Source organism: Vulpes vulpes, chromosome 5 (assembly GCF_048418805.1).
Source record: "Vulpes vulpes isolate BD-2025 chromosome 5, VulVul3, whole genome shotgun sequence".
NCBI lineage: Eukaryota > Metazoa > Chordata > Mammalia > Carnivora > Canidae > Vulpes > Vulpes vulpes.
The window spans coordinates 93,386,709-93,410,403 of record NC_132784.1 but is presented as its reverse complement, the minus strand read 5'-3'; the positions used below and the strand labels follow the sequence as shown (position 1 = coordinate 93,410,403).

At 38.8% G+C, this 23,695-nt stretch overlaps 1 protein-coding gene across 2 annotated transcripts in view; it reads left to right on the top strand.

Annotated features, from left to right (window-relative positions):
• The window catches only part of NUCKS1 (nuclear casein kinase and cyclin dependent kinase substrate 1), a 33,184-nt gene extending 14,498 nt beyond the window's left edge, over positions 1-18,686 (top strand). Inside the window, exons 2-7 of one of the 2 annotated variants that reach the window (XM_072759443.1) lie at positions 2,897-2,946; positions 5,331-5,436; positions 8,076-8,131; positions 10,256-10,408; positions 11,651-11,797; positions 13,198-18,686. In XM_072759443.1, the coding sequence (XP_072615544.1) occupies positions 2,897-2,946; positions 5,331-5,436; positions 8,076-8,131; positions 10,256-10,408; positions 11,651-11,797; positions 13,198-13,397 (712 nt within the window). In that variant the 3' untranslated portion in view covers positions 13,398-18,686. Of the gene's footprint in view, positions 1-2,896; positions 2,947-5,330; positions 5,437-8,075; positions 8,132-10,255; positions 10,409-11,647; positions 11,798-13,197 lie in introns of both variants that reach the window. The other variant, XM_072759442.1, reaches the window with a different exon arrangement.
• Positions 18,687-23,695: the final 5,009 nt, after the last annotated feature.

The following is a 23,695-nucleotide window of genomic DNA, read 5'->3' as shown; positions in this document are numbered from 1 at the left end:
TATGCTCTCTCATGATGCCCTTTCCCACCCTGACCATTCGCAGATGCCAAATCCATTTGTTGATCAAACACATTTTTTTTTTTTTTTAAGATTGATCGATTGATTTGACAGAGAGCCAGAGAGAGCATGAACTGTAGGAGAGGCCGACTCCCTGCTGAGCAGGGAGCCAGGATGTGGTGCTTGATCCCAGGACCCTGAGATCATGACCTGAGCTGAAGGCAGACTCTTAACTGGCTGAGCCACTCAGGTGCGCCTAAACACATTTCTTGAATTTGGTGTTTTGAATGAGACACAACCCCTGTCCTCAAGAAGTTCACATTTAGTAGGGAAGGCAGACATTTAGTAGGTTATATAGTTATCAATAAAGGATTAAAGGTATTGAGAGGAGGTGAGGTATCTGATATGAGTGGGAGTGACATAAGGAGAAATGTAGGCCAAGGAGAAGCGTGAACAAGTGGTAAGAAATAACTTGATGGAAGAATTAGAAATTTCTGGGTTGCTTGATTAAGTGGCAAAAGATAAGGCCTTCAAAGACTTTTAAGGAGGTTGGATATTATCCTCTCAAGTATATTATAAAATTAGATTTCTAACAGAGCTCGTAAATTTGGCCTAAGAGCGAAAAATAAAAAACATTTGAATGTCTACTTTTTACCTTGATTTGTGGTTATAAAGAAATGTTGAGGGGAAAATGTGGATGTAAGCCCATTGTTACCTTCAAGAAACTCAAATTAGTGCAGAAAGCAAATAGTACAGCGATATGAGTTGAGATGTGTGGTGTAGAGAATGACAGTGACTATTTACAATTGAGAAAAAGTTTTACCTTGAACTTTAATAATAATCTTATTTATATTTATGGCATAGGGATGCCTGGCTGGCTCAGTTGGAAGAGTGTGCCAACTCTTGATCACGGGGTTGTTTGAGCCCAGTGTTGACTTAAACTTTTTTATTTTATTTTATTTTTTAATATTTTATTTATTTATTCATGAGAAACAGAGGGAGAGAGGGGCAGAGACACAGGCAGAGGGAGAAGCAGGCTCCATGCAGGGAGCCCGACGTGGGACTCGATCCCGGGACTCCAGGATCACGCTCTGCGCCAAAGGCAGGCGCTAAACCCCTGAGCCACCCAGGGATCCACTCTTTTTTTAAATTGTAGTAAAATCACATGAAATTTACCATCTTAATCAATTTAAGTGTACAGGCCTATAGTGTTAAATACATTCACACTGTTTTAAACTCAACCTCCAGAATTCTTTGTCTTGCAAAACAAACTATACATATCATTAACTCACTTATCCCCCTCCTCTTAGCCCCTGGCATCCACCATTCTTTCCCCTCCCTCCCTCCCTTCCTTCCTTCCTTCCTTCCTTCCTTCCTTCCTTCCTTCCTTCCAAGATTGATGGATTGATTTGACAAAGAGCATGCACAAGATTAGGAGGTAGATCTCAACCAGATTCAGCTTCAGGGCTCAATCTCTGGACCCTGAGATCATGATCTGAGCTGAAACCAAGAGTCCACACTCCACTGAGCTATCTAGGCATCCCAGATTTGATTTTATTTTAAATAGTTGCTACACCCAACAGCGGTCTCAAGCTCACAACCCTGAAATCAAGAGTTGCACGCTCTATGTATCTCATATAAGTGGAATTAATAGTCACGTTTTTAAAATTAACTTTCCTAATAGAGTGGCATCGTTTATATATAAACTCAGCTGCTTTTAACAAAACATATGTAGACTATGTTTTATATTTTTGCATCTTGACTTACTGAGGCTGTATGATAAAAAGATAATTCATTGCTGGTAGACTAAAGAAAAACAGAAGGCAAAATCCCTTAAGAACCTATCTTTCTTCTTCAAAGCCAAGGATATGGCTATACCTTCCTCCAATCTAAGCCCCAAACATGTTTTCAGAATTTACTCCTCCACCTTTTAGATTCACATATTACAAAGAAATTCTATGTGTGCTTGGATTCTGAGCATCCTGTCTTTGGATATAAATGGTGTCTTAATCTATAAAATCAGGAATATTCTTCTCAGGTGTAAGGGTAGTTAGTGGTATGTTTCTTTTAATACTTTCAGTTCACTTATCAGTATCCATTTAGTACAGTACCTCTAAGGCTCTTTTCTCAAAGACAGGCTATATGCATACTGACATTGAAGCTTTTATATATCTCTAAAGGAGGAATTTTAAACTTTTACTAGAGTATGAAGTAGGAAAATGGAAATTGAGATTTGTTCAGATTGTTAAAGATCCCTTACTTAGTAGGAAGTACTTAAAGTCACTGAGACAAGTAGATAAATAAATTTGTGGGACTTTCATAGACTTCTTAATTACAGACCATTTAATAAAAAGCATCTCCTGACTCAGTCAGTTACTTGTTTCTTCTGTGTAAGGCTTAATTTACTGTCATCATAATTTGTATATTATAATGTAACCATTATATTTAAAAATCACTTTGCCTTAAAAAAAAACCTCAGTAATAATTTTGTCAGGTATACACACATCTATATATGTATAACAATAAGAATAAAAATGTAAAACATTTACAGTTTTTTTGTGCACATGTTATATCTCTGTGTCATTAATGAATACATATGGTAGTTTGGTGCATTTTGCTGTTTTATGTGTGTTTTGGGAGCTGAAAGGGTTTTGAGGGAGAGAATAGTATTTGAGCTATCACTGAGATGAGAACAGTTCGGAGAATTGTAGTTTGAAATACTTTTGGTTTAAACTAGACTTTTCTGCAACACGTGAAGGGTTTGGGGCTGAGGTGGAGACTTGTTGAAAAATTTTTACAGAGCTAGTTCTAATTTTGTTTATGAAATAGGAACGTGTGTTCTAATATAGAAAAGTCCTACATTTTTTGTGATCTTAATTAGAGTCTCTTCTTTCTACAGAAATAGAAAGGTCGTTGATTATTCACAGTTTCAGGAATCTGATGATGCTGGTAAGTTTCATGATTTCAGTAAATTGTAAGTTGGGCCAACTAATAATGAAAGAATGCCAACTTAACGTACTTTTTTAGATCATGCTTTTAAAATAAATTTTATTCTTTATTTTTAAACTGTGTAAATTATGTCAAGATCTGTGTCACCCAAAACAAAAGTTGAACTTGCATGGATTTTAACTTTTCTTAGTAGGTCATTGATAGTAAATACTTGAATACTTTTTTTCTTATCTGGTTTTGGATTCCACACTTTAAATGTACAATAATTCTGATGCAGTGTTCATTAGCTGTTTCTCCTGTTATAATCACAGCAAAACTTATACCTTAGAGTAGTTTAAGGTTTTTGCATAATAAAATAACTAACATGAGAGTATTTGTGAAACATTTGAATTGTGAACTAATTCATCATGGAATGAGTAGTGTGTCTTAAATCTTAGCCATAAAAAGTTTCTGTAGAATATGTCCTTACTCTAATAATTTTTCAGCTCCATTTGCTATTTGTTTTTTTTTGTTTTTTTTTTTATCCAATTTTAGTTATAAAGATATTATGTGTACTTTGGGAAATTTTAGAAAATGCAGAAATGTAAAGAAGAGTAATAACATATAATCCAGCCTCCCAGAAGAAATACTAACATTTATTAAATGCTCGTTAAATATTTGCAGTTATTCATTTAATCCTTAGTAGAGCAGTTCTAATAAAATGGGAAATACTGTTACTGTTTACAGATGAAGAAATTGGGGCAGAAATATTATTCAAGATCCCTTGGCTAGCAAATGACCATTTTAATCTTTTTGTTTAAAAAGCCTATGTCTTTTCTCTCCTTTTAAAAATGTAATTGAGGGCAGCCGCAGTGGCACAGCGGTTTAGCGCTGCCTGCAGCCCAGGGCCTGATCCTGGAGACCCGGGATCAAGTCCCACGTTGGGCTCCCTGCACGGAGCCTGCTTCTCCCTCTGCCTCTCTCACTTGCTTGCTCTGTATCTCTCATGAGTAAATAAAATAAAATCTTTAAAATAAATAAATAAATAAATAAAATGTAGTTGAAGTCTTGCTATTGAATTTGGGTTCTGGGGCGCCTGGGTGGCTCAGTGGTTGAGCATCTCCTTTTGACTCAGGTTGCGATCCCAGGACCCTGGGAACAAGTCCCATATCAGGCTCCCTGTAGGGAGCCTGCTTCTGCCTCTGCCTATGTCTCTGCCTCTCTCTCTGTGTCTCTCACGAGTAAATATTTAAAAAAAAAAAAAAAAAAAAAAGAATCTTGGGTTCTGTCTCCCTCCCATCACACTCCTACTTATGAGTATCTTTCTCCTGTTACAAAAAGTTATTTGAGAAACTCCTATTAATGGTTGTGTGATATTCCATAATGGAATTTATAATATGTCCAACCATTTAATAATTACTGAAGCTCCAGACTGCTTCCAGATCTCCACTATTCTATATAATAGAGTAGTAAAGTTTTAGAAATATTCAATTATGCGGGCGCTTGGATGGCTCAGTCAGTTGAGCGTCTGGCTTTTTTTTTTTCTTTTTTTTTTAAGATTTTATTTATTTATTCATGAGAGACAGAGAGAGAGGCAGAAACATAGGCAGAAAGAGAAGCAGGCTCCATGCAGGGAGCCTGATGTGGGACTCGATCCAGGATTCACCCTGGGCCAATGGCAGATGCTTAACCACTGAGCCACCCAGGTGTTCCTAGTGTCTGACTCTTGATTTCAGCTCAGGTCAAGATCTTAGGGTCATGGGACTGAACCCTACGTCAGGCTCTGTGCTGGGCGTGGAGACTGCTGGAAGACTGTCCATTTCCCTCTGCAGCTCCTCCCACTTACGTGCATTCGCTATCCCTCTATAATAAATAAATAAGTCTTTTTTAAAAGAATTAATCAATGTTTAAGATTAGGTAGTTTTCTTTAGTTAAAGGACTTTTGAAATTGGAGGTATTTCCCTTAAGTGTCAGTATGCTACATTTAATACTTTGGTTTTAAAGTAATTTACTTGATAACAGTAATTGTGTTAGGATTATAGAATTGTGGGCTCTCTACATTCTAAAATGCATATATTGCTTTATTATTGTTTAATAGTTTTCAAGTAAATAAGTTGGAAGATGTCGAAACATGGCATATCTTTAAGAAATTAAAAGGGTAGGATATAAATTGGTAAGAAATATTTATTTGGCTATGGATATATTAAATATATTAAACACATGAGGACTAGAAGGGACTGGGGTAGAAAACAATTTACTTTTTAAAAGTGAAAGAAAATTATTTGGGAAATCCTGACCCCCTCACCATTTAAGTAGCATGAGAGATATTTATAAACAAACAGTGGCAATTTCTACATGTAAAAATCATAATCTAATTCATTGAATTTGAAAAATTATCTGTTTAGATGAAGATTATGGAAGAGATTCAGGCCCTCCAGCTAAGAAAATTCGATCATCTCCCCGAGAAGCTAAAAATAAGAGGCGATCTGGAAAGAATTCACAGGAGGATAGGTAAGAGGCATTGTTAATCTGTTCGTGCTTGTGCTTACGCTGGATGTGAGGGTTGGCTCTGATCTCTATCTTGGTGGAATCTCCATTTACTCCATTTACTGTGGGAAAGTGCTTATTGTCCACTTGATGTTTTGCCTATTTCTTACTCTCTCAGGCAGTGCTTCTTGAATGTAGAGCTGAGCTGCTTTAATGTCATGAGGCTTGCTTGGACTCAACCTGGAATCCAAGGTGATCTCCAAGAATGCTTTTGTTGCTACCTCAAACTTCTGAACATAAGCAGAGAGATTGTTTACGTGTGTGATTTGTTACCTAGCATTAGTGTTGACATTTGCATTGTAGTGTTAGCAGAATGAATGACCTCTCCCATTCAGTCACCCAACACGGGCGGAATCAGAACTAAAGCTTATAGAATCTTAAGTTGTTTCACCTGCTGAATTTTACTATCTATAATCAATTCTCCTTTGTTCAGATACCGTAATCATTCATGTGGCAGTTTCCTTTCCCTTGTTTTATAAACAAGTTCAGAGGAGTTGTGATTTTTATCTATGATTGCTTCATGAGGCTAGATATTGTAATTTTTGCTTCTGTCACAGATCTACACACTCTCATACTCAAACTTTAAGACTTTCTTAATGATGATGATGATGATAACTACCATCTATGATTCTCTTCCGGTCTCTATTATCTGCTAATCTGTATTCATCATCATTTAATCCTTTACTAGGATTAATACTAGCTTAGAGAAGGGTTCAGTGATTTATCCAACGTTATCCAGCAAATGGACCAACAGGTTTTGGGACCATATCTGTTGGACTCTGTAGTCCACGTTTTAACCATTAGGCTATACTGCTTCCAGATAATACTGTTACATAGGAAAGTTCAAAGAAATAAAATTTATCTAAGCAGTTCTTCCAAGATACTTAACTTCAAGTACTAAAATCTAATAAAATGAAGCCCCAAACAGAAGTCTTTCCATTCTGAATTCACAGGATGCTAAATTTGTAGAAGTAACAGTATTTACCTCCAGTATTTTCTTTCCTAGAAAATTTCAGAAACATGGTTTTGAGGAAAAACAAGGCAAAATTATGTTGTGGGGCAACAAGTCTCCCATGGTTTTGTAGTGTATCTCTCTAATCCAGTTTTATATAGCAGCCCAACTTTGCTTCTCTTTCATTATATTCATTTTTTGTATTTCTCTTAGGAATGGATTTGTGTGGCCTACTACCCATTATAATGTCTCATCAATATAATTATATATCTAGCCTAAACTTTTCTTTGTTCTAATCATTTGGTTTTATTTTTCTTTCCTTAGTATCAGGAGTGGTTGAAATAGAATTTTTATTGCCATTTGTATTAAGTGTCTTGTACAGTTTATTTCCTCAGACCATTGTTGGGTTGAGTTTTCTACTGGTCTCTACTTAAAAGTTCAGCTTTTACTCGACTTCATTATAATGGGATTCGAGGATTAATGGTCTTTATAAACTCAATAATAAAAGAACTAGAGAAAGCAATAGTTTCTCAATATTGTGACTTGTGACTTAAGTGCTTATTTTGCATAAAAACATTTAGAATAGTCACAGGTTTCAGAATTACAATGTGCCTTGGATCAGATTGCTTAGTAAAAAAATATATTTGGTATTTCTCTTTGTTCAGGAATCTTGGGTTTGGTAGTTTGTCATTTGAGTGTGATCTAGATTATAGGAAATACTAAAAGAGATTTATAAGACCTGCTGTTTGAAAAAGCTATGAAGGCAGTTTTCATGGATGAGCGTTTCTTTTTTTTGTCAGAATTTCTCATTGAATCATAAAATTTTAGCACTGAAGAGTACCAAGTGATTTGCTTGAGATCATACAACTAATTAATGACAAAAACAAGACACTAGAACCCAGATTCCCAAGTTAAGATTTGTAAGGACATAAAATGTGCATCTTTGTGAGACTAAAAACCGTTTTATAAAACTTTCCATTGAGCTTTGAGGCACCTTATTTTACTTTGAGGTGTTCTTGAGCCTGACTTTTATTTTCTTCATGATACGAGGCAGATCTATGTGTTGATGTTTTTGATATATTAGAAATATTGGAGGCAAAAAATATGAGATGATTAATTGATTTATTTTCATTTTGTTTTAGGTAAGTTTTTAGGGATATTGTAGTTTATATACCTGCACTCCCAATCTCCTTTAATAATTGTGTACTAGGTGAGTTTTGCATCTGTATTTGGTGCTATTTATTTGCCTACTTTCCCACCATTCACACATTAGGTAATTTATTTTCAGTGTTTTTGTACTCTGCCTCTGACAATAGAGATTTGTATTTTTTATTATTAAATGTTCTTGTGAACCAGGCCTTATCCACAGGTGAGAAATTATCAGCCCATGTTGAGATACTGTCTTTTCTTCCTTTGGGTCTTTGGAAGCAGTATTTTCCAAAAGCACATAAAATTGTGCTTATTCATTAGCACCCCTACCCCTGTGAAGCTAGGGAAATAATAGAACCAGCTTCATTCCTCAGCAGGTTTGAATATTTCATCTACAAAAGAGGTATTCTTCAGGATTCTTCCCCTGTTAGAGATACCAGTGGTTTGTGTTCAGTTAGATTGATCTAAGACTTTTAAACTTTTCCCCTTCTTTCCTTTATAGTGAGGACTCCGAAGAAAAAGATGTGAAGACCAAGAAAGATGATTCTCACTCAGCAGGTAGCAAACAGTTTTTAATGTAATAGGTGATTGATGTATGTCTTTTTATTCACTGGACACTTTAATATGCGGTTTTATAATAATGCCAAGCACTGTTGTAAATACTGGCATTACAAAGATGTTTCTGTCTTTGAAGAGCTCAGTGCTGGTGGCTTACTACAGTCTCCTGTGAGGGTTTGTTAACGTGCTTACATGCTCTGTCCTACTCCAGGATTTCTGATTCAGTAGGTCTCAGTGCAACATTGGGGCTTTGTTTTTTGAAAATATTTACAGGGACACCTGGGTGCCTCAGGTGGTTAAGACTATGCCTTTGGCTCAGGTCGTGATCCCAGGGTCCTGGGTTTGAGCCTCATATTTTGTCCCTGCTCACTGGGGAATCTGCTTCTCCCTCTCCGTCTCCCTCTCCCCCATGCTCATGCTCTCAAATAAATAAAATCTAAAAAAATAATACAATAAATAAAAATTTTATTTTTACTTTAATTGTGCAGATTATTCTCATGCACAATTAACATCGAAAACTATTTACGTGAAGAAATATCAAACTAAATAGATTTAAAAGAGCGTGAGGCACCCGGGTGGCTCAGTGGCTAAGCATCTGCTTTCAGCTCAGGTCATGATCCTAGGGCCCTAGGATGGAGCCCCACCTCAGGCTCCCTGCTCAGGGGGATCCTGCTTCTTGCCCCTCTCCTTGCGTGTGTACACACACTCTCACGCTCTCTTTCTGTCGAATAAATAAATAGAATCTTTAATAATAATAATAAAAGAGCATATATAATACTAATGACATAGAGCTCTAAAAAAGGGAGATGGTGATGAACTCTGGGGTAAAGAGCAAGCAAAGGGGCAGCCCTGGTGGCTCAGGGGTTTAGTGCTGCCTTTGGCCCAGGGCATGATCCTGGAGACCTGGGATCGAGTCCCACATCAGGCTCCCTGCATGAAGCCTGCTTTTCCCTCTGCCTGTGTCTCTGCTTCTCTCTGTGTATGTCTCTCATGAATAAATAAATAAAATCTTAAAAAAAAAAAAAAGGCAAGCAAAGGATAGTTTTGCCACAAGTAGTCCTTAGAAACAGTGGCCATAGAGAAAGCTTTCTTGGCAAGAATTTTAACTCAAAAGAGTTAATAGACTCCATGGCCAAATTTCATTTGTTTTATTTGTTAACTTCTGTGCTTGCTTCGGCAGCACATATACTAAAATACTTGTTAAATCCTAATTACTTATTGATACTTATTTTTCTGAATTTAACTCTTCTGCTTATTAAGGGTTTATTCCACGATGCTCCCAACCACTTTAGTTTTGATGTACACTACCCTGCTTTTGCCTTCCTAGCTCTCCCTTTAAATGAGATTGCTATTAGCTAATATGTGGAGGGTAGACAGAGCTCTCCTAAATTCACTCCATTGAGCTGTTTGCTTTCTTTCCTTTTCTAGCCTATTTGACTGCCTAAGTTGAAAATAAATAGGTTTTGTACCTTAGAATAAGTATCATTGAAGGACAGTCTTCCCCTCTTCCATTTGAAAATATTTTTCTAGGGGGATCTGAATGGCTCAATTCATTAAGCTTCCAGCTCAGGTCATGATCTCAGGGTCTTAAGATCAGGAGCCCCCCGTGTCTGCATGGAGCCTAGCATCTTAATATTGCTGTCTCCCTTTCCCTCTGACCCCCCACCCCCACTCTCACACTCTCTTCTTTTTTCTTTTTTTAAGGATTTTATTTATTTATTTATAAGAGACACACAGAGAGAGGCAGAGACATAGGCAGAGGGAGAAGCAGACTCCATCTAACTTTAGTTTTTAAAAACTGTGAACATAGATCAAAATGTAATTGATAATTTTAGGGCGACGCAATGATACAAGTTTAAGGAAGCACCTAAATTCAGCTTTATTACTACTTAAAACTATATGCCCAATCTATTTTCTATGTAATAATGAGGACATAATCTTTTTCAAGTTCATTCTTTGAATTTTAGTTCCTCTTTTGTATATTTTGTAGGAATTTTTAAGTATAGAATTTACCTCGTTTGAAGGAAATAAAGCTACAGGTTCTATCTCATATCGGCTTTCTTGGTCAGCCATCAGATAAATGCACAACTTTTTGATCACTGCATTATAACTTTGATATTACAGAGGATAGTGAAGATGAAAAAGAAGATCATAAAAATGTACGCCAGCAACGGCAGGCAGCCTCTAAAGCAGCTTCCAAACAGAGAGAGATGCTCATGGAAGACGTGGGCAGTGAAGAAGAGCAAGAAGAGGAGGATGAGGCACCATTCCAGGAGAGTAAGTGAAGTTGGCTTACTGAAGTCACGATTATAGTTTGTGATCTTGATTGCCTCTGTGTTGTTGTGGATGCTAAATGTTACAGCCAGTCCCTTATATTAGATATTCATAGTTAGAAGAGATCACTGGTTTTGATACTGGTTGATATTTTAAGAGGATCAAGGATTCTCTTGATTATGATGACCATCATTTGAACTCAAATACTAAACGAACAGTTGCTAAAGTGATAGTTACATGGAGGGTGTTGTGATTAGGATTTGTATTTTGGCATGGGAGCAACAGTTGTAGCCTTCCTCCCCCAGCAACAACAAAAAAAGTGTTAATAACAGAATTTAGATATTTTGCATGTTAGGTGAAACTTACATGTATTTTTGCTTTGTATTCAGCTTTCTGGTTTCATTTCTTCGTAGTTGGACCAGACACTCCCAATTGGTTCTGTTTCATTTCCCTGGTCTCTCTGGTACTATCAGGGAATGATGGAACTACCAAAAGTTATTTGATGGGGGGGGAAAGAAAGTTACGTGGTGGCTTCAGTTTTTATTCAGATTAAATTTTATCTCTTCCCGGGGATCCCTGGGTGGCGCAGCGGTTTGGCGCCTGCCTTCGGCCCAGGGCGCGATCCTGGAGACCCGGGATCGAATCCCACATCGGGCTCCCGGTGCATGGAGCCTGCTTCTCCCTCTGCCTGTGTCTCTGCCTCTCTCTCTCTCTGTGACTATCATAAATTTAAAAAAATAATAATAATAAATAAAAACCTTAAAAGAAAAGAATCTTTAAAAAAAAAAAATTTTATCTCTTCCCGTTTTCAGCCAAGTCTTTTTTTTTTTTTTTAAGATCTTATTTATTTAATTTTCATGAGAGACACAGAGAGAGAGAGAGAGAGAGAGAGGCAGAGGGAGAAGCAGGCTTCATGCAGGGAGCCTGACATGGGACTCGATCCTGGGTCTCTAGGATCATGCCCTGGGCTGAAGGCAGCGCTAAACTGCTGAGCCACCTGGGCTGCCCTCAACCAAGTCTTTAAACAAGTCCGTGGTGCATCCCTCATGTGCATGCCAAACCCATCCCATGTGTGGGGCCGGTGGCCACTCCAGCCAGGTTGGTAGCACAGCTGCCACCAGAATCCAAGAGTGTTTGGCTCCCAGATCCCATCCTGCAGTCATGCTTAGTGCTGTCTCCCTTCGTTTGCTCGGAAAGATGTATACATTAAGTTGGACGTTGAAATTTTTTCTTTCCTCTCAGAAGATTCTGGCAGCGATGAAGATTTCCTCATGGAAGATGATGACGATAGTGACTATGGCAGTTCAAAAAAGAAAAACAAAAAGATGGTTAAGAAGTCCAAACCTGAGAGAAAAGAAAAGAAAATGCCCAAACCCAGGCTAAAGGCTACAGGTGAGTTGTACACAAGTGAAACCAAACAGCTGCTTTGAAAAATTTCATGAACCACTAAACTTTTTCTACAGAAATTCTTCATCAGGGCTTGGCATTAGCCACATACGTAACAAAAATAGGAGCATTCTGCGAGGATCTGGTTTTCCACACTTGGGAGGATCACATATTTATAAATAAGATCTATAGCCCCTGCAAAAGTCTGGTGGCGCAGCCCCATCCCTTTGCTGCTGCCTCACACAGCGAGGTTTGGCAGTGATCGTGGTAGAAACACTGCAGCAGCATCATAGCTGCGCCTTGTGCTTTTTCCCACCGATGGCACAACCTCAGCAGCTAGGAAAGACTTGAAATTGTGAAAGAGCACACCTTTTTCCCACCGATGGCACAACCTCAGCAGCTAGGAAAGACTTGAAATTGTGAAAGAGCACACCTATATATTATCTTAGGATTCACTACTGCGGTCTGATCTTTATACCATCCTTTGTATTGGCAGAATAAAACCACACTTGGCAACAGGGTTTCATTTTCTCTGAGCCGTTGTTGTTTCTGCCAGGTATTTTCTGAGTCATGGCTAGTTTGTCATTAAATGAGAAAGCTAGATTTGCTTTGTTTTTTGTGGCAGAACTGGTGGTTTTTAAATTTTTTACTCATCACTTAGTGATAGTACACATCGTGGAACTGTCAAAAGTTACTTGGGCGGGGGGGACCCAACTGGCTCAGTGGTAGAGCATGGGACTGTTGATCTCAGATGTGAGTTTGAGTCCCATGTTGGGCATAGAATTTAGTTAAAAAAATAAAACACATCCTTAGAAGACTTTTTAGAAAAAATTTGATGACTTCAGTTCCTATTCACGTTGTTGTATCTATTCTTTTTGACCCACTTTTTAAACATGACTTTTGGGGCACCCAAGTGGCCCAGTGGTTGAACATCTGCCTTTGGTTCAGGTCATGATTCTGGGGTCCTGGAATTGAGTCCTGAATCAAGTTCCCGGCAGGGAGCTTGCTTCTCCTTCTCCCTCTCCCTATGTCTCTGCCTCTCTCTGTGTTTCTCATGAATAAATAAATAAAATATTTATTTAAAAAAATAATAATAAACATGACTTTTATCACAACCTTTCACAAAAAGTGAAACATGACTTATATCACAACCAACTTAGTGGTTGGTTTCACAAACCACTAAGGATAGTATGCAGTTTCTGTACCGTCCTGTTTTCTTTATTATAAACATTATTGCTAGATAGCACCATAGTGTTGGCAAGAATGATTGGGAACCAGTGCCCACTTTGATTTTTAGTCAGATTTATAGATTGCATTCTTTTAGTTTTGTTTTGTTTATAGCCAGTTTTTATTAAAGATCTCTTCTTCTTTTCCCTGCCCCCACATTGGTATTTTTCTTCTTCCAGTGACGCCAAGCCCCGTGAAAGGCAAAGGGAAGGTAGGTCGCCCCACAGCTTCAAAGGCATCAAAGGAAAAGACTCCTTCTCCCAAAGAAGAAGACGAGGAACCAGAAAGCCCTCCAGAAAAGAAGCCCTCTGCAAGTCCTCCACCTGAGAAATCTGGGGATGAAGGGTCCGAAGATGAAGCCCAGTCTGGGGAGGATTAAAAAAGTGATGATGGTTTGGGGAGAGATTTTATTAAAAAAAAAAAGAGAAAAAAAAGATAAAAGAAAAAGGGGGAAAAAAAGAAACCTACTTAAGATAGAACATGGTTTTGGCTATGGCTTGACTCATGGGCTTTCAATGCTTTTTTTCTTTTTCTTAAAAATAACATTCTCTCTCTCTCTCTCTCTCTCTCTCTCTCTCTCTCTCTCTCCTCTCTTTCTCTTTTAAGAAAACCATTGTAAGTTTAATTTACCTTTTTGTCTATTGGTCCTCTCTTTGCCATCACCCCTCTTTCCCACCCCTTCCCAATGAAAGCCATGTCAAAGTAATCACTGGATTGACTGCTTCACCTTTTTATTCTTAATGGAAGGTATACCACAGTTGTAAAGCAATAAGATTTGAGATGAACACTATGGAAATTTTGCTTTTTGCTAAACAGTAGCAAGTTGACCATAATCAAAAAATGTAGAAGGGTTTTAGTTAAAAATGATTGCTTCTTTCTCTACCTGGACTTAAAAAAAAATAAGTTGTCATCTAATACAAGTTTATATGTCTATATATACAGAAGTCTAGAAGTCTAGATGTCTAGAAAAATCATGATGTTAAACTTCCACTGATGGGGCAGGTAGGAGATAAGAATGAATTCTGAATTGTTACTAAAAGTATTCCATATTTTTTACATTGGGGGCAAGGCAGGGGATGGTGTTACCTTACCTTGTTTGAGGGTGTGGTTTTCTTTTTTTGTTTTTTTTTTTTTTTTTTAATTTCATCACTTGTTATCTCAAGAGACCCCGAGCCAGTGATCCTTTTATCCTGCTACAGTCTTTCAGGAACTTTAAAAAAAAAAAAAAAAAAAAAAAGGACCGCCAAAACTTAAATCACTCTTGATTTCTTTATTTCATTCTCTAATAGTTCATGTTTTAAAATATATATGTATCTATTCTGTTTCTTGGATAACATTTTACCAAGGATCAAAAAAGGAAAAGAAAACTCTAGAATTTAAATGGCAAGATCTATACACCAGAGTGAATTTCTTCTTAACTGACAATGTTTAGGTTTTAAGCAAATAAAGTACCAATTAATGTGAAACTCGATCACAAAGACTTGAGATTTTTCCTTTATGAAAACAGCAAGTTGAAATTCTTTTAAGCCAAAAATACGCATTCAGATCCCATGAACCATGCTCTGTTTTTATTTGGGGATAGAACATTTTTGTCTTCATAACCTATCTTCCCATTTCTTTGGAGACACATGAAATGCATCTCTCAGCTTCCTGTTCCTACAAAGATACCACTGCATACCCCATCCCCAAAGCCTGTTAGCTCTGCTCTAAGACATGATTGATTTCTCCTGGCTCTATTCTTCACTTATTTCACCTTCTGTGCTTGGTTGGGAGTATGGTAAATGCTGCTCCCATACCTTTCAATTTGCTTTTGTCTTTTTACAGTGCCCCTGCTTACTGCTCATGTTTAAAGCAGAAGTTTAAGGGGCTCAGAGCTAGGGAGACCCATGTGGTTAGGAGCCCATGTGCCAGCGATAACAGACTCTACATGCCTTATGAAAGCAGTCAGGAGATAGTTCTGTAGGTTTGATTCTCCATCCTGATACCACGAGCTCATGGGAGCAAGGTTTAGGGGTCTTAGCATGCTAATAAGTTGGAAAAAAATAGTGAAATTTAACCTCTGCCTTTTTATCTAGGTGTGCCGCTTCAATATCCTATGCAGTTTTCTTGCTATCTTTTAAGTTAGAGCATGTTTTTCTCTTACATAACATGGGTTTCTTGCAGATATTCCTAGGACAAAAGGTTATTTATGGAATATTTGTACTCTGATTTTTAAGACACTTTAAAGACTATCCTTACTCCATGACTTTTTAAAATAACACCCAGTGGCAGAGTTATTTCACTGTTGTGCGCTGTGCGTGTTAGAGAATGAATTTGGAGATTTTAGTACTTGGCCAAAAATGCAAAACTTGAACATAAGTAGCAGTTGGATTATTATCTTTCATGATGGTTGACTTTAGAGTTGTGAACTTTGTCACGAGGGTGTTAAAGATTATTCGCTTTGGTGGGTTTGTTGGGGTATCCGATTTTAACAAGAAGGTTTGTGTTCATATAGTCAAAAGACCTCCCAGTGTTTCCACCATGCACTTCAATTTTTAGGGATTTATAACTTTAAGTCCTACATTCCTAGTAACATTTGGACTTTTCTTACATTATGTTTCGTGAAGATGGGGGGGTGTCTTTTAAAACTTTAGCCTCGGTATTTTATGTAACAGTCTCTTTAATATATTAATCTGCACTAACCTCTCTGTGATACACGCTTATTCTCTTAGAGGTAATCCTGTCTTTTAGGTTACTTGTGTGCATTTGGTTGTGATCCCTTTTTAAAAAATTAACTCATGAGATTGAAAAATTTCTTCTATATTTCTAATGGACTAGACAAAAGGATCTGTGTCCCCAAGTGAGACAGGCTCTGAATGACCTTTGTTTTCTCCACCTTTTTGTTGATGATTCAAAACACTCTAGTCTTCCCCTCAAATCATGCATGCATATAGGAGGACAACTGTGGTGTCTCAACTGGAAACAGGTGCTCAATAGTCAGGCTTGGTAGCGATGTCAGGACGGGTTACAAGCTAGAAGCTGACAATGACTGGCCGTTGGCACCACCCTTGACTCAACTCCCATTTTTTTCCTCTAGCGTGCCTATGGTGAAATGGCAAGAGCGTCATTCACGGTCTTGTTTGCAGTGCTCAGGAAGTGGGACCTTCACTCGGAAGGTGCTTGTTTGTGGTACCTGAATTCTCTTAGCTCTGTTAGGTTTCCCTCTGGAACATGGATCTCGGCAGCTATGCTAACGGACACTACATTCTAGTTCTTAAGATATTTCCAGACTCCTCTCTCCACCATCCACAGCTAGAAATGGGTAGCTTACATCTTACTAAATCCGTAACTTGCTGCTGCTTTTAGCCCTCCCCACCTCAAATTGGAATCCATGGAGTGGGCCCACTGGATACGCTTGAGTTTCAGTGCTAGTAGATTTGTCCTGCTTGCGGAAACGCCTCTCCCTTTCATAGTCCCATTCTTTATGGAGCCCGTGAAGGGAAATTAATGGGTGTATCTCTCCTTCGAGGAGGTAACGGTGAGTGTTCTCCTCTTGAAGAAGAGCAGTTGATTTCCCAGGAAGGAGCTTGGATACAGATTTTCTTACCCCCCATAGTAACTAGTTTGCCCCATTTCAATCCTCAGTTTGTACTTACCTTGGGCACTAGTTGAAAGAGCATTTTCTTACAGGTAACAAATCAAGAGTGGAATTTGAGGTTATAATCCAGTAAAGTTTTTGACGCTGTGGATAATGGTCAGCTAGACTGACTTCAATGCTTGCTTGCTTTTTTCATTTTTTTTTTTTTTTAACATTTCTTCTTTTATCCATGAACATACAAGTAACAAGTGGATTTTAGATAAAGTCCTGGTTGGGAGAAGGAGGTGCTTTTCTTTAAACCAGTCTAGGAGATGCTTTGAGTGTAGTAGCAGAATTTGCCAGGAGCAACAGGGAAAGCTTTATAAAAGACCATGTTGGCCACTGTTGCTGTTCTATAGAGTGGGTGTTTGGATTTGAACAGTTCTTTTCTGTTTCTGCATCACCAGTAGCTGTTACTGTGAAGGAACTGTCACCTTAGGAGTTCAGAAAGGATAAAACCTGGGCTCTGGTCTTCAATGGCATTCAAACAGACAAGTAATAAACATTTCATGCCACAGGATAGGGAAAATAGAACAAGCTGTTTGCTCTTGGGGTCAGAAAAGTGTCTTTTCTCTGTGCATAGAGCTGGGTTTATTTGAAAAGGGACTTAGTTTGAATATTGGGACATCAAGCTATCTATAGCAGTTTCCATCTGCAACCCATTTTCCTTTCATCTTGGGATAAACTTGATACAAAATGACTTTGAATCCCAAATCCCTAAGTGACACTCTTTTTCAAAGCCTAACTCACAAAATTCACAGTGGTGCTGACTGTGCATTAACCACTATTGGGAAAAGTCCCGTAAACCTGCCTGTTGCCATGCCAATGGAGTGACTGAGCTGGTGACATCTGTCTGAGCATGCTTTGTGTGGCTGGTGGAATTCCACCATTGTGCATACACTTTGTACATCAGGGGTGAAGGGAGGGTTTTCTAGATTTATGGGGGGAGGGTAAAATTGGGATTTTTTTTTTGGTTGTTCCTTTTTCAATGGAGTGTAGGGGTACAGTACTCAGCTTATGCCCTAAATAACATGTATAAAACCCTCCAAAGTATTGTGTGGGTGTGTGTGTGTGTGTGAGTGTGTGTTTGTATATGTCTGGCAAGTAAACTTTTGTCTCCGGGAAATTAGTGATTTCTTTTCTTCTTTTCCTCCAGAAGTATTTGTTACAAGATTTGTAAATAAGAGCTCTACTTAGTTTGTTTACCATGAACATGTTGCAGCAAACCTTATACACCTAATTCCTGCAAGATTTAAGGAAAGACTTTAAGACTTGCCAGGTTAAGCAGCAGCCGAGTTCTCAGTAATTGCCTTGATTCATCATCTTTCAAACTTCGTTTTGCCAGCTCTAAAACTCCCAGTCTTCCTTGATTTTTGTTCTTAATCTTCTGTGTTCTGAGCAGGAAGGATTATAGAGAGGAACCTGTTTCAATGTATTTAATTAGTCCATGGGCTGAGATGGGGGGCATCCTTTCTTAATACTACAGTGTTGCTAGATACACCGCCAGACGCCTGGGGGTTGGGCATCCTTGCGATACCTTCAGGTGCTGACATCTGCAGCATGGTACTAAGGAAGTTAAAGTTTGAATGTAACCACTTTATTTAAAAAAACTTTTTTTTAATTTAAATGAAATGAGGTTGAAGTGAACATGATTTTGTTGACCATGTTCGTGAATTATAGATGCAACATGCATTGGTAGACTTGTGTGATGGTCTTTTGTGATACTTAATTTTTTACATATCCCAGTCTCTGTATGTATCTGCATAGACAAAGAAAAAACAAACTCCTGCTTTCTTTATTGAAGGGTCTCCAGGACTGCGTGTCTGCTCCTGAGCTCTGTTTTGAGTATGTGTATCCTTTGCTTGTATTTTGTATTAAAAAAATAAGAAAAAGAACCCTTTATTGTTGAGCATGTTGGCATTGTCCCCTTTATTTTTTTCTCTTTTTGGGACATATGAAGCAAGTTATTCTTTTTCTGTATCTTTTTTTTCTTTTGTAAACTTTTTTTTGTTTTGTTTAAAAATGGCTTTATAAAAGGGCTTTTATAACCCAGATGTGTGCTCTGTGTACTTCTTATAACACTCAAGCAAATACACTAATTATACAGTTGATCACCTTGGCCTGTCAGCTCCCAGCCCAGACTGACTATAGGGGGGATTCTGCTTCCTGAATGAATTCTTTGAAACTAACAGTGACTATCACTGTTGTTGGTGAAAGAGAAAGGCGTGTCTTGTCTCCAAAGTCAAAAGGAGTAACTAATACTTAAGAGTATGGAATGAAGAGGCAATAGATTGCCTAACTTTTGATAATCAAGGGAGCACTGGACTTGGTGTTATGAGGATTCCTAGTTAGCATTTTCCCTTATGTTCACATTCAAGGTTATGAAGTTGTGAAGAGCAAAATTCTTTCAGTCATAATATATGTAAGAAGATAATATTTATACTAAAAAACATTTGCATTCAATTCCAAATACCCAGATGAACTACAGTAACCTGCAGTTTAGAGCTAAATACAGAGACAGATGTATAAAATCCCTCTTTAGAATTGGGCTGATATTGTAGCTATTGGGGGCTTTTACTCTTTTCAACCTTTTCCCTGGTTCACATACTTGCCTTGTCCTCTATTAGCATACCAGCTCAGCTTGGCTTTGAGATTAAATGTTTTTGCACGCTGTTAACTCTCAGTGACTAGATAACTATTTCTTACAGAGTTGTTTGTCCCGGGTCAAAGTTGACTTCGGAAGAACCAGCCACTTTTCCTCAATCTCTAGGTGTTTGGGGCGCCTGGGTGGTTCAGTCAGTTAAGTATCTGACTCTTAATTGCGGCTCAGCTTGTGATCTCGGTCATGAGACCCTGTGGAGGTCTCCTTGCTGGGCATGGAGTCTGCTTAAGAGTCTCTCTCTGCCCCACTCCCCACTTTTCCCTTCGCTCATGTGCCTACTCTTTCTCTCAAAAAACAAAAAACCATAATCTAGATTTTATGATTAACATACCCAATTTCTGTTTCAGTACAATGCGGGAGAAATGTAGTCTGGTATAAGGAAAACCATCAGAGGCATAAATAACCTGGAACTCCCTTGACTCCCATCTATGAGCATTACCAAACCATAATTTAATACTGTAAATGTACAGTACATTGTAATATGTGAAGAGTTTGTTTATATAATACCTCCTTCAGTTTGCCCAACAACCAAGGTTGGCCAGATGTTTGCTATTCCTCCAATTTCATAGCGCATAAACGGGTTCAGGTAGGATATGGTTTGTCATGGCTGGTATTATGATACAACAAAGGTTTGAAATCAGGTGAGCTTTGCGTTATCACAGCTGTTTCTAAAACCAGCACTCCCCATCTTGTATAAATGGGCCCCTGAGTCTCTCCTTCCTGATAATAACCTTTAGAGCATTTTGCTGTACTTCAGCATCTCAGTAGTGCTGATACTTGAGCCAGTCCAATAACTAATATCAAAGATTTAAAGGGAAAAATGTCTTTTCGATAAGATATGAAAATCCCTTGCCAAGTGCTTCAATTTACCCAAAAGTCCTTATGGCCCCTAGATATGAAGCTTCAAGCTATTTAAAAGCTTTTATTTTTATGTCTTAAGATAGTGACTGTATTGAGGAAAGTAGTAGTAGTCCTCTTGACTATAAATACGGCCCTATTCCTCTGCCAGTAGAGGGCAGTGTTTGTCCTCCATAGACTTAACTAAAAGCTTCGCTATGCTCCCAAGCTCATTTTATTATTACTATTACTATTACTATTATTTTATTATTTTATTATTCTGCAAGCTGTAGGCCCAATGTGGGTCTTGAACTCACTACCCCGGGATCAAGATTCATGCTGTACTGACTGAGCCAGTCAGGTGTCCTCACAACTCACTTTTACATACTGTCCCCATGGGCTCAGCGTCCTCTGTATCAGCACACCCTCCCACCTACTTGCATTAGAAAGGTTCTGTGATTGCTGTGCCCACTTAACATCCTAATGTGTGCAGCAGTGGTCTGTTCTGTATTTTAAGTGGGATATAGGATCTCTTGATTTCATGCATATCTATCTGCTTATGTTCTCTTTTCACAACTCCCAGAATCTATGTGGATAATATCCCAAGTTCAAAGGATAGGTTAAGATTTCAAAATGCAACTGTGAACTCTCGGCCCTATTTTGAAACAGGTACTGTCTTTTGAAACTGCCCTCCAGCTCAAAATCCTTGTCTCTTGCACAATCAATACTAACACATGTTCGCATACAACGAATACTGAAACTTGGTGCCTTGTGTTCCTTTATCTTGATGGCATGCTTCTCATTCCCTCCATTATCTTAATAGAATGGACAGTTACCCATTTTGACATGTTTTGGCTAGGAGAAATGGGCATTACTCATGGGTGTGCCCCTATTTCAATATGAAAGTCCAGGACAAATATTGTGAAACAGATACTGTGCTAATTCTGGGGTCAGGGAGTGAGGGTGCACCCAGTTTCTATCCTAGTAAGGCAAATGCGTTCTTAAAAGTACAATAACAAAATGTTGGGAATAATAGTTGGCCTTGATTTAGCTCTAAGGTAGCACCTAGAAATGATTTGTCCAAAAATTTGGCTTTAAGGAATAGACTGTGGAAGGTTGTATATCTATTACTAATATCGGTAATGTGTTAGCTATTAAGAGATCATATATGTGTCAAATACACACTCAAGCCCTTTTAGTAGAATGTGTGAGACCACTCCCTTGGCCGATGTGGACTGTTGTGTATATAATAGTCCTTCCCACTTTGGGGAGGAACAGGAGCGTCGTAGTCTCTAAGTGGTCAGTGGTCTGACTACAAGAGATGAGGGTGGATGGTTTAGGTAAGGCTGAACCAACCATGGGAACAAGAACAATGAAGGCCTGAACTTCTAGGATAAGATTACTGATTTGCTAGCTCTGGCTGATTGGTTATGTGGCCAAAAGTGATTCCCGTCCACAGTGAACTGAGTACGTGTGGTGCCATCATCAATAAAAAGTGTATAGAGACCATGATATACATGCACCCTCACTTCAGTTCTCTTGTTCACTAATTCAGCCCTAACAGAATAAAATACTATGCCTTTTGAAAATACGGTCTGGGGACGCCTGGGTGGCTCAGTGGTTGAGCATCTGCCTTCAGCTTAAGGTGTGACCCCCAGATCCTGGGATCGAGTCCCTCATCGGGCTCCCCACAGGGAGCCTGCGTCTCCCTCTGCCTGTATCTCTGCCTCTCTCTGTGTCTCTCATAAATAAATGAATAAATAAAAATCTTAAAAAATAAAATACGGTCTGACTTCTGAAGTTTTTAAGAATGATGTCATAGCAAAGCTCTTTCACAAGACTGTCTTTTCAAGTTGAGTACTCCATTGACATTCTGTTTAGATCTCAGAACATAATCTGGGGCTTCAGTAACCTAACTTCATATCTAATGCATGCCACATCTCAGTTACAAGCTCCAAGCCCTGTCTGTTTGCTTTTTCTCTTGTCTCTGACCTAATTTACCACTATCTCTCTTTTCCTTCTCTTGTTTTTGTGAATGAATGGTTTCTACGGGGGTTAGTGTTTCTGGGGCAAAAATATTGTGTATACACGAACCGGGTATCCCTAGAAGTGGTTGGGGAGCCTGCTGTTCTATAGACAGCCACACAGCTGGCTCAAGTACAAGACAAACAGTATTTCCTGGTAAACCTGGAACAATGCAGGGCTTAGGTTCCAAGCTTCATTGTAGGGAAGTGCTGGTGTGAGCAAAGGAATGCAGGGTAGATACAGCACCTCGTTAAAGAGATCGGTTGTTCTAAGCTTTATACAATGGGCCAGTCTTGGGCCATCGAAGAAGCAGGCTATTCCTCGTCTCATCTTGCTTTCCCTCATTCTCTCCCCACGCCCTCCAGTGAAGCAACAAGACCTAATATTTGGTTCAAGGGCCATTCACTTTTCTCTAGACATCACACCACTGAGCAGTCACTGAGAAGCAGATGCCCCATTCTGGGAGAATCAAGTCTAAGTGGAGACACGGTAATAATGCCAGACAGTGGACGGGCAGCTGGCCGGCTTGGTCAGTAGAACATGTGACTCTTGATCTGGGGGTTGTGAGTTCAAGCCCCACACTGGGCATAGAGGTAGAAAAGAAAGAAAGAGAAAGAAAAAAAAGAAGAAAGGAAGGAAGGAAGGAAGGAAGGAAGGAAGGAAGGAAGGAAGGAAGGAAGGAAGAAAGAAAGAAAAAGAAAGAAAGAAAGAAAAGGAAGAAATAAAGAAAGTTAATAATGCCAGACAGGAGAAATGGGAGTTTCTAGAACACCTGTTGCTTCTAGAGATCCCTTAGCCAACAATATTTATTAACAATGGAAATTATGGTGAATATTTCCCCAACCCAAAATTGGTACAGTGAAGACTTATGCTCTACTCCCAAATAGAAAACCCAGTCAAAGATACAGTTTGGATCTCAGTGGCATTTCTGGGATATTTTTATGGTTTAAGGAACTAAAGCATGAAATATTTAAAATTGGATTCTTCCAGAAAACGTATGTGATTAGTATAAAAAAGTACAACAGGTGTTCAGCAGCAGAGTTGAGAAGAGCGTGTAATGCCCACTCTAGCATGAGTGGTCCTTTGTGTTACCTGTGGCTGAAGTAGATCAGTTTACAGGGTGCTCTCAAGCAAGTCACCTACCCACCTGCCCCCTCGCCCACCTCATGCTGGTTTCTCCTTTTTATATAAGGGGAATAATAAGGGCCTGCCTCTCCTCTGCATCAAAGGACACTATAAGAGAAAGTGGGGCTGTGTGTACCCAGCCCCTGGGAAAGAGCTCTCTGTGCACCCTAGCAGCTGTTGGCACTGGAGGCCTCAAACAAAAGCAGCAATGTACCTCTAGGCAAGGTATGTGGTGGTGAAAAGCTCCTTCCTGCAGAACTGAAATCCTTTTAGCTTTGTCCCTGAAGTACAAATGAGTTATTTATTAGTAAGAACACTCTTGCAAAAGGGTAAACTTTAACCAACCCACAATATAGGGCAGCTTTTAAGGGAGGGAAGAGTGGCACCATCTCCCGAGTCAACTGCACCTGCT